Raw genomic sequence first — 16,566 nt, 5'->3', positions numbered from 1 at the left:
CCTGCCCCCTGCATGCCTGCTCCTTGCATACCTGCCCCCTGCATGCCAGCTCCAGGATTTCCCACCCCTGAAATGCTTGCGACCTGTCTGGGTCCCTGAGGACCACCTGCCCCCATATTAATAGGACCAGCACCCTGAATTCCCCCAGTCATAGGGCCTCTTGAACTAGGGCCAGGGCCCCTCATCTCCATTCCTCTTGCATCCATGCCTCTCGCTTCCATCCCTCTGGCTTCCATTGCACAGGTTTCCATTCCTCTTCTCTCCATTACTCGTGTCTCTAAGACCTCAGTTTCCATGGCTCGAGTCTCCATCCCTCGAGAATCTCTGCTACCTCTACCATCCATAGGTAGACCCCTTTGATCTATCATGGGTCCTCTGGGTTCTCCAATGAGCAGTCTGGGATCTGCTAATGGCCCTCCCCTCATGTCATGTGAGGAAGGGCCCCGGCTGTCATGACCAGACGCATGGTGCATTGGAGGGCCCTGATGTGGTGGGCCAAGATAGCCTCTGGGCTCTACTTCTCCAGTGACTGAAAGCAAAGTTCCTCCACGTGGGTCATTTGGAGCATCCCCTAACAGTCCTCGAGGAGGTAAGCCACCAGCAGTCATGGGTCCACGAGACATAGGAGCTCTAGGATCTGATATCTGCACCTGTCCCCGCTCTAAGGGCACCGGACCAACCCCTGGCATTCCAACTTGGGGCTGCATTGCTCCACCAGGAGTTAAGGGGCCAGGGCCAGGGCCAGCAACTGCAGCTGGAATTGGGCCCGGGGCTGGAATTCCACCCTGGATAGGGGTCTGCATCAGAGGAGGGATGTCTTTCACAGGTCTTCTGGCCAAATGCTGAGGCTGAGGGGCTGGAGGATTCTGCTGGTTCAGCAGAACATTAGGTCCTGGGCAAAGGCCAGGGCCAGGGCCAGAAACGGATTGAGATTTGCCTGGGATGAGTGGTGTGACATGTATTTTGCGATGCAGGATTTTCAGAGCAATCTCTGGATCCATGATTCTCATCACTACTTGAGCCTGCAACAGCGCATAAGCCAGCTGTGGGTTTTGAAGTAACATATTTCGAGCTTCCTGGTGACTGTTTTGGACACAGAGCTTCATCTGCTTCATCAGCTCAAACATCTGCTCCGGGGGCAGACTAGCGACTGCTCTGGTAATTGACTCAGGGGCATCTTCTGGATCGATGGGGTCCCCATAGGGTGAGTCAATGATGGGCGCTGCAGGCCCCAGGCTCTTTAACTCCTCCTTGTTCTTTTCACTGGCAGCATTGTCCACCCGAAGCGCTCTCCCGCTGAACTCCCGCCCGTTAAGGTTCCGCATGGCACTAAGCGCGGTCTCCTGGTCTTGGTACTCGCAGAAGCCATAACCCTTAGGTTTTCCCGTCTCTCTATCGTATACCAGCCGGAAACTCACAACGGAACCAACCTCGGAGAAAATGTCCTTCAACTGCTCCTCAGTTGCCTCATACGGAATGTTCCCCACGAACACGGAACGCAGTGATCGATCCATTGCCGGGTCTCTCACCGTCAAACTCGACATGACTCCGGTTGCGCACACACAGCGGACAGCGGATTCTTCCCAGAGTCGTCCTCTGGCGACTCACACTTCCGTCGCGCAACGGAAGCGGCTTTCAAAGTCCGGGCAGAAACTGCACTAGTCTGCTTGAATCGTTCCGCTAATCCGCGGCATCTGGACCTCTACGTTCCACTAACTAGATTAAGGCATTCTGCCCCTGGTCCTTCACTGAGGCTTATGATTCGTTTCTCATCTCTTATTCTGCAGACATTTCCGCGGCGCGCCACCACCCGCGCTAGGAAAAAGCTTGGTGCGGGCTGACCACAGTAAATATGGCCGCGTAGACTTCACCATGGTAACTAGGAGAGGCCGCCTCCCATGACGTCAAGGGCGGTTTTGCTTCCGTTTGCCTGGCGGGAAACGGCTCACTGAAAGATTAAGGGCGCGTGTTCTGCGTTCTGATAAAAGTATTTCCGCACAGCAGTTTCTCCTTATTAGAGTACATTTATGCTATATTTAAAATCACAATGCAGACAGTGAGGGAAAAGTGTAGTCGTTTCAAAGCAGATTTGGGATTTTCTCATTAAAATACAAAAGCAATAGCTCCTTTTTAGAAAAGCATTTTTGGACAATAACTGCCCAGAAATACAAACTGAAGGCGTGTGCTAGCTCCATCCCCGCCCCCATCCTGTTGCTTCAGGCAGCCGCTGTCGATAGGTGTCTGGTCCTTATAAGTTTATCTTTGTGCACGCACTCAGCAGTCGAGCTATTCATAATGATACCTTTTTCTTAATTATATTAACCGATATTAATAATAATAATTAATTGAATTTTAGAGCTACAGCGGATGAGTTAAAAGTATTTAACCATTCTTATACTGTAGGCATTTAGATTGGTTCTGATTATTATAAATTGATGAAATGATTTCGCCACCTCTATTATGAAGGAGAAAACAAACTAGTTTCTCTTCTGCTGCTATTTTTGCTGGCAGAAGTTGAAACATGTGGAATGTGGGTCTTTCCCCTATTTAACAGGCGATAGAATTGAAGCTTGGAGAGGGCTAGGTAATTTGCTAAGCAGCCGGTAACCGGCAAAGCCTGAATTCTTACCCAGGTTGGTCCCTCACAGCTCCAGAGCGTCTCCGCCCCGTATTGTAGCTACTAGCAACTTGTAGCCTGTCGAGGACTTGAAAATTGGCTAGTGTGATTGAGAAATTGAACTTTTAATTTCATTACTTTTATTAATTTTAATATAAAAACTGATATTCACTTAGGCTTTTGGAAAACTTTTTAGTATGTTTGGAACAACGAGTAAGGAATCTACTTTTGCAATGATAAAATTTATTAAATCTAAATAAAAAGTATTTTCAGTTAAAATTTAGCATTCTAACTGAGATTTACTATACTTGTAAAATACATGCAAGATTTTGAGGACTAAGTATAAAAATGTAAAAATATCTCACTAATTTATTTTTTTCATGTTGAAGTGATATGTTTAGTACATTGGATTAAACAAAACATATATTTAACATTAATATCACTCATTTTATTTTACTTTTTTTATGTGGTTACTTAGAAAAATTAAAGTTACATATATAGATTGCATTACATGTCTATGAACTGTACTGCTGCAGAGCCTAAGTCTTAAATTTTAAGCAGAGAATCATTTTATTCTATGTATGCCTTTTGAGGAGATTATGAAACTTTACGTTTCATCAAAAAATTGTGTTATGAATCTTGGGTATCATAGTTCAATGAATAGATCTGAAATGAGTGTGAGGGTTTAGCTACAAATCAGACAAAGCATCCATTTACCTTCAAGTGTTTTAATAGTTCTTTAAAACAGCCTTGGACATAGCTATTCATTCAAGATGTATGATAACCTATATCTGCAAATGATAAAGTGTATTACTTGATAGTAATATTTTTCCCCCTGATTCTTTTATTTGAGGTGGGGCAGGGGTGGAGGGGAATTGAGGATGGCATCATTTCAGAAAACTAAAAACAAGTTCCTTAGGTTCATTTGTCTCCTTTTCATACCATTTCTTTACTAAGAAAGCCATGACTTTTTTTTTTTTTTTTTTGACTGCATTGGGTCTTCATTGCTGCCTGCGGGCTTTCTCTAGTTGTGGAGAGCGGGAACTACTCTTCGTTGTGGTGTGCAGGCTTCTCATTGCGGTGGCTTCTCTTGTTGTGGAGCACGGGCTCTAGGCACGTGGGCTTCAGTAGTTGTGGCACACAGGCTCAGTAGTTGTGGCTCACGGGCTCTAGAGCGCAGGCTAAGTAGTTGTGGTGCAGGGGCTTAGTTGCTCCGCGGCATGTGGGATCAAACCCATGTCCCCTGCATTAGCAGGTGGATTCTTAACCACTGCGCCACCAGGGAAGCCCCAAGCCACGACCTTTTAACATGCATTCTGTCGAGGACAACTTAGATGTCGATTACATGTGTAATTGTGTTTATGTTAAATGTAGTTATCAAGCGGATGATAATAGGCTATTACAATAAGTTGTAAAGTTCATAAAAGTCCGTGCAGCTTATCTGATAGTGAGAGTTTCTTTACTGCCCCTGCTGATAAAATCTAAACCAGTGGTCTTCACACTTTGGCATATGTCAGAACCACCTAGACCCATGGCTAGTTAAGTCAGGTAGCTGGGCCTCACCACCTCCCCTCCCCAGTTCTGCTTCAGTATTTCTGGGGTGGGACTGGAGAATTTGCATTTCTAACAGATTCTCAGGTGAAGCTGCTGCTCTGGGGACCCCACTTTAAGAATCACTGGTCTAAACAAAGAGACTTGAAGTGTTGGGTTTTTTTCATTTGTATCAGACCAAACTAAGCTTAGTACACTCTGTTAAAAGGTATAAGATATGGGAGCTCTTAAAAAAATCTATTACTCTTTTAATGCTGACCTAGTAGAGCTAGGACATGCTGACCCTACCCTGAAGAAACCCTGGGCTCAAAGATGGGTGAACAGAGTAGCTGAGGAGCTCTGGGGACAAACAAGAAGGGAAAAGCCATGACTGTAACAGTGTGCTTTTTGTCAGAGGCCTTGTATGTTCTCTTTAGTTCCCGTATTCCAGACTAGAAGAATGTTTTGATATAGGACCCCTTCATAGAGGTCCAGTGTGACCCAGCACATAACTCAATGAGCAGGACACATAAACTAATATTTATTAGTGAACTGGGTGGCCCAGAATTACCAAGAGTTCTTAGGAACCTGTATATCTCCTGGTACCAAAACATACTTTTCACAGATCTGCCTTGGAAGAACTTCCAGTTTACATTGCTTTCTTTGTTTCCATAACGTTTAAACTTTAGATATTTATAGCACGGTATGCAATCTGAAGAAAAATGTAAATGGCATCTTTCATGTTCAGACATCAGTTCTTTCACTACATCAAAATACCAACTATACTAAGAGTGATTTTTAAACAAATATATCAGGGCATACGGCCAAATGGGGGCCATTCTTCAAACTAATCACCTTCAGAAACTATAAACTTAATCCATCAAGGCTTCCAGTGTTCAAAATGATTTTTAAACTACTGCCCTGAAATTGTTTCATGGCTCCATTTGTAAGTCATACTAGAAAATTGGTGCCTTAACTCAAATGTATACCTTGTTTACAACCAAGAACAGAGTTATGCAGCTAAATCACCTGACTTTCTGACAAGACTTGGCGAAAAATATGATATTTAGCTTTTTCCAAATATCAAATCTTACATCAGAATATAAAGATTCTGTTGACTTTGAAGGATTTAAAAAGGATTCACCATAGATTAATTAGACAAATTCCAAAGGTAATTACTAAAAATATTTTTAGCTATGATAGGCATTTTTAAAATAAATGTATGGGTCCTTCAAGGAATAGATCAAATATACTACTCCACAAAGTTCTCCCTAATCTTCTTCCTCCTTTCTCTAGGTTGGAAGTAAGTTCATTTTCCTTTGGATATAAACCATTCCTTATCTTAACATTTCTGATGATAGAAACCCTTCTACCTTTTAGTAGAATTGTACTTTTCCTTCTATAACATCTTTAAAGGAAAGAGTATGACTCCCCCTTGTCAATTAACAGTGTCTTACATTTATTCTTTTATTACATAAATATTTATTCTAAGTATTGGCAATATAGCAGTGAAAAAGATAGACATTCCACTAGAACAGACTCTCTAGGTATGGTCCCTGGGCCGGTAGCATGAGCTTCAGCTTAGAAATGCAAAATTTGGGACCCTACTGCATCAGGGACTTGTGTGTGTGTGTGTGTGTGTGTGTGTGTGTGTGTGTGTGTGTGTGTGTATACACGTAGTTTTAACAAGTTCCCCAGGTGATTCTGTGATGCAGCCTGATGTTTGAGGACCACTGAGCTAAAAGGGAGACAATCATAGATAGACAGACAGATAGATAGATAGTTACTTTGTCTTCTTTGCCACTGTATCCTCAGCCCCTAGGATAGAGCTTAATTAGCACAGGTGGGTGCTAATTATATGTTGAATAGATGATGGGAGTGACATTAGAGTTCATTTTACATAAGAAGAAACCTGTAGCATTAAATAGCATGCCCCAAATCAGAATGGAGACCTGCTGTCAGGACCCTTGTCATTTTATTTTAGGTCAGTGATAATTCCTGCAGGTTATTATTTGATAAAATAGATATGTAAATAAAGTGTGTAGAGATGGAAGAGAGTGATAAGATCTAGCTCATCAGGGAAGACTTCCTGATGGAGCTGGGATTTAAGGGATGGGTTATAATCTAGTATGTACAAACAGAAGATCCAGAGAACAGGCCAGGAGCTTGGAATAGCCAAGACATGAAATTGGAACCTGGTGTTTTGGATGCCCTCAGAGGAAACCAATAGAGAGTTAGTGAGCAGTGCGATAGAAGACTGTCTTTTGGATCAGATTACGAAAGGTTTTGAAGATCAGATTCAGAAATGTAAACTTGATTTAAGAGTCACTAGACTTTCTCTCATCTTTCTGAAATATGAACATAGAATGATAATGGCAGAGATGTAAGACTACCAATCTTATCCAATCCTTCTCCAGGATATCTTTTGCACTTGGACTATCCTTTTTAATACTTGGACTAGAGTATGGATTTGACACCCATTATCTTCTGTCATTAGAGGTACTGATATTCTTGTGTTATCACTTAAGCATAGAACCCACATCTGTTTTATATTCTTCATAGTGCTTAGTCCAGTGTCTTATATTCTGAGCACTCAGTAAATATTTTTTAAATAATTACAAGGTCATTTTACAATAACAATTTACTTATGTTAACCAAATGGTAATTTAAGGCTTTCAGTTTATAAAATAATTTCTTTGGCTTCCCACATCTGATTTTGACAACAATCATGTGAGGTACATACTACTGCATCCTTATTTTAAAGATGTAGAAACTTAACTGTTACTTAGAACTTTACCTAGCAATGGACGCACCCGAAATACAGATACTAGTCATAATACCTAACTCTGAGCCCTTAAGAGGAAGGAGACCCTTTGATAAATGTTTTATAAAATACAACATTTTATTTAATCCTTCCAACAACCCCTCTGAGATAGGCAGTCATAGTATCTGAATTTATAGCTAAAGAAACAGAGGCACAGAGAAGTTAACCAGTGTGCCCATGTTAACTGGCAGAGCCAGGATTTGCCCACACATCATTTGACTCAAGCTCTTAAATTATTATTCCATTAAATAAGTTTCCCAAGGACACATAGCTAATAAGTGGCAAAACTGTAGCCTGAAACCAGGTCTCTTGATTTTAAACTTCCCATTTCACAGTAATCACAGGTTATTAAGACCTGGACACAGTCTCCCTTGGCCTTTTTCCTGATTGTCTCTGAGTGTAACTAATTGCAATTTTGATATCACAATCAGTGCTGTGGCAACAGATGGACTATAAGGTATAAAAACTGAAGCAATTGAGAAAATGTTTCCTTTTTCAATTTGCATGGCTATAGTTAAACATCACATAAGGATTTTAAAATACATCTAGTTAGATAGGTAATGATGTATTTTCCATAAAAATGAAAGAGCCCAAATTTCTCAAACCTAAAATAATATTGGTCCATGACATTTTTCCCAAATTTTAAAATGTATTTAATATGAACAAATAGTAAAATTCATTTACTTATACGTGAGATGAATCACTTTTACTGAACAGAGCCAAACATTCTCCCTGGGTGGGCCTGTGTAGTCCAACCACATTCTTTTTTTTTTTTTTTTTTTTAAATAGGTGAAGAAAATAAAGCTCAGGGAAGACAAGGGACTCAACCGGGGTCAGATGCCTGGTTACTGGCCTAGCTTGTAATGGGATCTAGAGCTTCTGAGTTTCCCTTCCAAACTGTTCTCAGCACTTCTGAGAGGCAGTAGAGTGAAGGGGTTAAGAATACATACTTTAATCAGAGCTTTGAGTCAGCTGTCTAATTCAACAAGTCACTGTGTAGCCTTGGACAAATTACATAAACTCACTGTGCTTCCATTTCTGCATCACTTAAATGGCAATAACATCACCTGTATTGAATTCTTGCATGGAATAAATTATGTATTTGTTTTTGATCACTATTTATTTTGTATGGTAATTGTTAATCTACCTTTGTTGTGTAAAATTAATTGTTGTGGTAGAAGCAGCATCCTAAGTGGAAAGAGACTCAGATTTTAGTCTAATGCTATTTATTTTTAAATGTATATCTTCATTTTTTCATCCAGGTAAAATTTAGATCTTCATTTTTATCTTGGAAGGGGTTGTATTGGGTGAACTAATGGTCTGTTGTCAGACGATATTTTTAAAAAAATTGTACAGAGACAACCTTGGATAACATTGCCATTTTGGTTTATGGTAGATTTGTAGTTGAATATGGATAATTTTTAGGCTGAATTCCATAGGACAGTGCAATGAGAATTTTCCTGATCATTTTTGGTGCTCACTGAGTTCTTATACTAAATCAGGAAATGCACTCTTCAAATATTTAGTTGGCTGGAATTCCACTTATTCATTATTATTAAAAGGGCCCGCCTGAACTTTGACTGTGGAGGATCCAGGCTTATACAACAGTGTGTTGGTCTGGCACATGGGATACCTATTTGAGCTTACAGTCGTGTCCAGCACAACTACTACTTTCGAGCATTCACTGGCAGACAGAGGCCATTTATTCAAACGTGGAAAAACAGAACTAATTGGGCAAGAAGCAGAGCTCCCTATTCCTGCTTCAGGCTATCACCGGAAAGAACACAGAGGAAGGAAGTGTCCTCATAAACTGTGGAAACGTAAGAGCCCTGAAAAAGACATACTGTTTAAGATTATCAACTTGTGAATCTTTTTTTCTGTAACCAGAACAATCCAATACCCAACTTCAGAGAAGTGTCAGAACTGCCATTCACTTCAGAAGTTAGGCTGCTACCTCTCTTCTGAGGCTCGACGGGCCTGTAGAACGAGCCTATATTTATACCAAGTTACAGGAAAGAGGTCTTTCTGAAATATTTGATTGGGGGCTCAGATTGTTAAAAATGACCACAACAAAAACCAGCGTCACAGAAAGTATTTTGGATTTTTTATCAATTTGAACGATCCTTGAAAAAACATTACTTTGGAGTGTCAGTTCAAATTTTCCATCAAACAGTTAGATCCCCCAGAGTCACACATGGGATAAACATGTAAAATACAATGTTTATAGGAATGTGGTAACTAGTGCTTCTTGGTACAAGTACAGAAACCAACTCCAACATTGATAAGCAAAAGCAGGGGATGGTATTTTAATGCTACACTGTTACCTCTCAGAACCCACAAGCAATGTATTTGTCTGCTTGGGCTGCCATAACAAAATACCATAGATTGGGAGGCTTCAACAATCAAATTTTATTTTCTCACATTTCTGGAGGCTAGAAGTCTGAGATCAAGATACTGGCATGTTTGCTTTCTCCAGAGACCTCTCTCCTTGACTTGCAGATGGCCAGTTTCTAGCTGTATCCTCACATGGCCTTTCCTTTGTGAGTGTTTCTTCCTGGTGTTTCTTCCACTTCTTATAAAGACAGCAGCCATATTGGATTAGGGCCCCACCCTTATATTTCATTTAACTTTAATTACCTCTTTAAAGTAATAAAGAGGTCATATTGGAGGTTAGGGCTTCAACAGCAAATTCAACATATGAACTTGTGTATGTGGTGGTGATGGTGGTGGGGCACAGTTTAGTCCATAACATGCAGTAATACCGTCATCTTCAGGAAAACAAAGAATGGGCAATTGTAATGCATTCAGGATGCTCTATTCCCATATTTCTTCCTCCTCCCCCCTCCCCAACTCTGCTTGAAGAACCAGATTGCTCTGATTTCTCTCCCAAGACCACTGCCTTTAAGGGGCTCTTCTACAGTCTTTTGATTTACTTGCTACAGATTTTCCCAGAGAGAATGATTTGTTTTCTGGGTACCAATTCCAGCTTCCTGGGAGAGAGTGGTGTAGCTCTCTTCTGATGTCCGTCCATGATTCAATACAGTATGGGAAAGGGAGTGGATCCAGGGTGATAGTGAAACTCTTTTACAACTCTATGTGGGCACCCAGCAATCAGCTGGAGTGCGAGGGACTCTACAGACTGTTGCAGTGCCACGAGTTAACCTCCTTTACCTGCTAGCATGGAGAGGTCCCTGACAATGCACCTCCCACTGGAGAGAGTTTTCCTACAACATTTCTCTAGGTCACTCCCTCCGTCTCTGCAAAAACAAAATGCTAGTGCCAAAAATGGGTCATTTTCACAGAAATTTTAAATATTGATTTACAGATAGAAAAATAGTCTGGAATCAAACAGTAAAGAAATATTTGGCCACTCATTCACGATCTTCAGAGAGCTCATGCATGTATAATGTATGATTTTCTTGTAGATGAATAGAGCGTATATTTTAAAATATCAAACTCTTCCATCCGTCATATTAAAATATTACTAATTCTCTTCCTGGCAGTTTAATGGTACAGTAATGAATAGTAACAATTCTTCCATGTATCATCTTCATCACTTCCATCTGACATTCCCCTTGAAATAGCTGCACACACTTTCTGGCACAGCGGTACAGTGAGAGATGTCCTCTCACTCACCTGCAGGTGTTTGCCAATTCCCTCCTGGCTCTGGGGAACAAAGCCAGTGCCTGCAGGGAAACAGGGAAGTTCCAATGACCGATTCCTTTGGAGGTCAGTCTTCTGTTAGCTCTGAAAATGGAACTGTGCTTGTTAGCCCGTGGCCTGTGAGGGGTCCGGGAAAGAGAAGGTGATACCTGCAGGGAGAATCAAGAAGTTTCTCTGCCAGTTTAGTGGTCTGGGGTCTGCTGCAAAGGTCCCAGGCTTGAGCAATTGTTGCAGGCCTTCATTCTCACCTGCAGGACTTCCACAGGGAGGCCAGGTTCCAAGAAATCCTCCTGAGAGCAGGTGTCTGCAGACGGGATGGAAGTGGTGGAGGAGGGCAGGAAAATGTATGCATCTCTGACAGGAAGGAAACTTACCTCACTCATTTCAGATCAGCAATGGCCTGATAACTCTTTAGGAATGCTGTTATTCATTATTCAGCTAAAATTGATTCAGCACCTATTCCGCAAATATTTATGGAGCACGTGCTCTGGGGAAGGTAGGCACTGCGTTTGCCACTGTGGGGTTTAAATGTGAACTGAAATGTGACCCCTGCTTTAGTAGGACTTTTCACTAGAAAGTTGTATTAGCTTTTCTCTGGAACTTTTCCTGAGGATTTATGGTGTTCAGATTCAAATTTGTGGCAAAAGAACAGCTGTGTCTGCAAGGAATTTCCGTTCTGTCAGACAAGATAGAGAATACAGGATTCGAGCAGACAGTTTACAGATGCATTTTTGATTTGATTTCCTGAGAGGTATATAGAAAATGAAAATATAACTACTGTTTACCCACTGACCCTCTTGCTGGGGTAGAAGATGAAATTTTTTTCCTTATTACTAAGAAAAGGGACTGTTATTTCTCTTTACCATGCTAGGTCCTCTCTCCCTCTCTCCATAGATATTTTATATATGTGTGTATATGTATATATACACATATATACCCATATGCGTGTGTATATGTATACACACACATATACATATGTACATGCATATATGTATATATGTGTATATATATGTTATTACTTAACACATTGCGTTTGACTTGAAGTCAGTATAACGGACAGCCCTTCATGTTCCTCTCTGTCTAGACCCTGGGGATGTGGGCAAGGCTCTTTCTTGGTGGATAGTACATCATTGCCAGGCCATTTATTCAATGAGCATCTTATTATTTTCTGATTAGTCCTTAAACTCTGACCTTAAAACAAAGCATGATTTCTTGAGAACAGTATTTAAGTACAGCATGGATAAAATATAACCAAACTTATTTCTTAGTTAAATTAAGTATTGCAACTAAATTCAAATGTTAATTGTACTTCGAGGAAATGGTACAAACATGAGTTTATCTTTGACCACGAGTCTGTGCTCGCAAGTGAAGCATCATAATAACTTACTCACCAGGGACAGTAGCATCAAGCCTCTGTTAATGCCTTGATACATTGTCCTGTTTTTGTGGGGCTCAGTAACTGGTTATGTCATTTGAGGACTTTGCTTCTTCCTAAGATGACCTTCCTTTTTCACATACTTTCTCCTGGATTTAAAAAAAAATTTTTTTTTCTCCCTCCTGTTTCTGTAGCTGCTGTCCATTACTTTCCAACCTCCTTCTTTCACTCAGAGTATAAGCACATATGATTCCTATTGTTTAGGTAGAAAAGAGTCCGAAGCTCCTAGAAAGAGCAGCACCATAGGAAGCAAGATGAAATCCCCTTCCCTTTGGTTTCTGTCATGGTGGCTCCAAAGCAGTTCTGATTGCTTAGCTCAAAGTGTAGCATTTTTTGCCTTCTTCCCTGAGAAGACATCAGCAGTTTTCCTGCATGAGGGAGGTGGCTGTCAGTAACTGTGGGTGGTTGAGTGAGAAAGCAGATGAGATGGGTTGCTGTAAAAGTTAAATTAGGAGAAGAGTGAGTTGTGAGTGAAGATAGAAGTAAATACTTTAGTAAATAGATCCAGAATGGCAAAGATCACGATAAACAACGGTGGCAACAGGTTTATATTCTTTTCTTCTTTCCTCTCTCAATAGTCTTTCCATTTCCAGCCATGGATTAAAATTATTGTCCACTGTTAATGCTTACTCACAATATTATTTGGAAAACTAAGGGCTTAATATACAACCCTTAGTTTTATATATATATATATATATATATAATTATAGAATAGAATATCATTATACAACCCCACGTGTATTTTTGTAAATATGGCTCTAAAAGATTATTTAATATGCATCCCTACGACCTAAGAGAGAGCCATGTGAATCCAAGCTATTTTTGTTACAATTACAGTGCCCCGCACAGTACTAAATGCTTTATACAGAACTGCTCGTTCCACCCCCGTAATAACCTTCTGAGGGTTTTTTGATAGATGAGGAAACTGAGGCACAGTTCGTTACCTAGACAGTTTTCTAGATAGGCTAGATCACGTGCTCAGGGTTTTACGGCAAGTAAGAGACAGACGTGATTTCAGGCAGTCTGACTAAGAGAAATAGTGTATTCCTGAAAGCTGTAACTTATTTTTCTGCACTTAGAATAAATGTTTTACTCCCCCAAAGGAAGAATTCTGTTAATTTCACCACCAGCCAGATATTTCTAACTTTTCTTGCCCTGTCAGCTGCCTGTCAGTTTTGTAAAGAAATGCAACATAAAACTGACAGGAAGACGCTCTGAAATCTATAACCACATGACAGAATATTGAAAAATCCTCGCAGAAGCTTCTTTTGTCATTTATTGGATCGCGCTAAAACCAGCTGCCAGTGGCACAGGTGATTTCATAGACACCATTTAGCTAATATGTTATTTTGCCAAGATAATTCACTGTGCTGAATTCTTTTCTAATCTTCTGTGGCTGCTTACTTAAGAAAAGAGTGCCTAGAAACTAAATTATCTCACAGAGGAGAAAAGTAAAACAGAGATGGCTATTAATTTAAGCTGTTTCTCATTGCAGCTGTCACTCTGAAGAAATATATATGGAGTAAGATATATATGAGTCTTTGCTAAATGGAAACGCTTAAAGTGGTCCATTTCATGTTTGGAAGTTCAGAAGGGATTTATCAGTAGGGTATTAAAATGGATTGAATATTTTCTAGCTTTAAAAGTAGGATGATGAATATAAAAGAGTCTTGCAGACTCTAAAACATTATGCAGGGACTTCCCTGGTGGCGCAATTGTTAAGAATCCTCCTGCCAATGCAGGGGACTCGGGTTCGAGCCCTGGTCCGGGAAGATCCCACATGCCCCAGTGCAATTAAGCCCGTGAGCCACAACTACTGAGCCTGTGCTCTAGAGCCCGCGAGCCACAACTACTGAAGCCCGCGTGCCTAAAGTCTGTGCTCCACGACCAAGAGAAGCCACTGCTATGAGAAGCCCGCACACCGCAACGAAGAGTAGCCCCCGCTCACCACAACTAGAGAAACCCGTGCGCAGCAACGAAGACCCAACACAGCCAAAAATAAATAAATAAATTTAAACAAACAAACATTATGCATACCTCAGGCACATATAGATTTATGTAATGCAAGTGATTATGTTTGGCGTATTAGTATTGGGTCAGACTAATATTTGTGCACTGCAGCAATATTATTATATAGCTTCCAGTGTCTGTTCAGAAAAAGACATCCAAACATTATTTAGAATGCCAAATTTTATTTAGAACCTGAAAGACAGCCACTTAAATCTAATAGATCCTTGTACTCTGTTATTTTTATTTCTTCCACTTACATAGTGCTTTATCAAATTAGATGTTCGGATTTCTTCACACAGGGAAAGAGTGGCCAGAAACCCCATGTATACAGCATGGGAGAGCATCAGTTATCCTCTTGCAGTGACCCTCAATCGTGTAGAAGACTAAAGCACATTCAGGGCAAAGAGAGGAGGATGATAAAAGAGGGCAGTAAAAAGGAGTAGGGTTTTAGAAGAGAAAAGGGTCTCTCTCTTATCTCTTGAAAGACAGAAAAAAATTTCTTGGAAGGCAAAGAAATCACATAGAAAGATAGACAGAAGGATGGTTTAGGTGCTAAGAGCAAAATTTTTGTGTGCTGCAGTATGTACCGCCCATTTCAGAGAATGGCAGATAACACTGATAATGATCATGACACCTTCCTGTAGTCAGAGAAAGACTGAACCATCCTTACCCTTATTACTTGGAGCAGTAGTTCTGAAATGTTGGGAGGCATCGTTCATTGTAATCACAAATGCTAGAAACTACATATATTTCAGCAATGAATTAGATGAATTACATTTATTATAGCTATATATCATATAAAAGTATAATGTCTTTTATAGAACTACATGCGATTGTTTTAAAAATGAGGGACATTTATATTTGTACTTATGGAATAATCAACTATATATATGTTTTAGTGAAAAAGAGCATGTGACAGGCCAATGCTATTGTATGTTCCCATTCTTTTTTACCCCTCTCCCCCTGCAATGGGCTATGTATACACATATGAGATGTTATACTGGTATGTTTATAAGGCATTTCTCAAAGGATATCTAACAAACAAATCATTGCAGTTTTCTATGAGTAAGAAGCCTAGAGAATAGGATAATACAGAGGTTTCTTTTATCAAGGTATGTCTTTTTTTTTTTTTTTTTTTACTGTTGGACTTCATCTACCCTGTGCTCTTCATCCTCTCCCCTGACAAAAGCACTCCATTAGGTAGTGTCCAGTTTTCTACTGTTTGTCAAGCTTCATAGATAAATTGACAAACTTAAAAAGATTCTCAATCAAATTAGCATGCATCAGCAATCCTGTAGGAACTCGCTACAGTATAGATTACCTGGGTCCCCTCCAGGAGGGTTAAATCAAAAACTCTGGACACAGAGCTCTGGAATCTGCATTTGGAGTGAACATCTGGAATCAAGCCCTCGGTGGAGGGGGGGGTCTATAGACTTCACCTGTAAAAAGAAAAAAAAATTATTTTTATTGAAGTATAGTTGATTTACAATGTTGTGTTAGTTTCAGGTGTACAGCAAAGCGATTCAGTTATACATATATAGATTCTTTTTCAGTTTCTTTTCGCATATAGGTTATTACAAAATATTGATTATATAGTAGGTCCTTGTTGGTTATCTATTTTATATGTAGTAGTATGTATCTTTTATTCCCTAAATTATTTCCCTAAATTATATTCCCTAAATATTCCCTAAATTATATTCCCTAAATTCCCTAAATTCCTAATTTATCCCTCCCCACACCTTTCTCCTTTGGTAACCATAAGTTTGTTTTCTGTGTCTGTGATAGACTTCACTTTGAGACACACTCCGTTTGAGTTCGTGGAAGGCATGTACTGGTGTGGAGGACATTTACGCATACTAAAATGTAATTGCTCCACAGAATGAGGGTTTCAATAGCCTAGAGAGATGTAAATTTACAATGACCACATTAGAAAAAGCATGTTAAAAATAGTAATTATTATTATCATTATTGTTACTATTTTTAGATCTTCTATCCTATTGATTTCCTTTCATCTAAAGGGAGGGGAGATATCGCCCTTGTGTTTATCATCTCACCTGGATACACCTTGCTTTGTCTCTGAGGGAATGATGTAAAGAGCCCTGATATGGACAATCAGAATGAGAAAATGTTTGAAACTTTTCTTAGAAAACCTGCTAATATGCATATTACCTTTAATGATAATCACTGAAAATATAGATGTTCTTATATATGCTCGTGTGAACTTTCCTTTCCCAGGCCTTTTGCAAACTTCTCATTAGACAATCTGAGTCTTGGATGCTCACAGCTACTGGAATTGTTAGGATGCCAAACCATTCCATCTCCACTTCCCAAACCTCACTTTTCATGAAGGCTGAGGCTTTGCCTTGTGAATGTCAAGCATGTCTCAAAGTGACTGTCCTATATTGTTTTGCAGCCTGATGAGCCCTGATCACTGTTTCTCTTGATGAAATGAGACACTTCACTGTTTTCTTTTCTTCTACCACCTGC

The 16,566-nt window shown here is 40.1% G+C and overlaps 2 protein-coding genes across 5 annotated transcripts in view; one reads left to right on the top strand and one right to left on the bottom strand.

Moving 5' to 3' along the window:
• The window catches only part of CSTF2T (cleavage stimulation factor subunit 2 tau variant), a 3,744-nt gene extending 2,137 nt beyond the window's left edge, over positions 1-1,607 (bottom strand). The window contains exon 1 of one of the 3 annotated variants that reach the window (XM_027111908.1): positions 1-1,607. This exon is cut by the window's left edge and continues 2,137 nt beyond it. In XM_027111908.1, the coding sequence (XP_026967709.1) occupies positions 1-1,544 (1,544 nt within the window). In that variant the 5' untranslated portion in view covers positions 1,545-1,607. The other 2 variants (XM_027111910.1, XM_027111909.1) reach the window with 2 other exon arrangements.
• Positions 1-16,566, top strand: part of PRKG1 (protein kinase cGMP-dependent 1) — a 1,182,918-nt gene that overhangs the window by 673,870 nt on the left and 492,482 nt on the right. The window lies entirely within an intron of this gene.

This window comes from Aethalodelphis obliquidens, unplaced genomic scaffold (genome assembly GCF_003676395.1).
Source record: "Aethalodelphis obliquidens isolate GAN/ISIS:26980383/991018 unplaced genomic scaffold, ASM367639v1 scaffold11, whole genome shotgun sequence".
Lineage (NCBI taxonomy): Eukaryota > Metazoa > Chordata > Mammalia > Artiodactyla > Delphinidae > Aethalodelphis > Aethalodelphis obliquidens.
The sequence above is the reverse complement of the archived record's forward strand: the minus strand, read 5'-3'. Positions and strand labels throughout refer to the sequence as shown.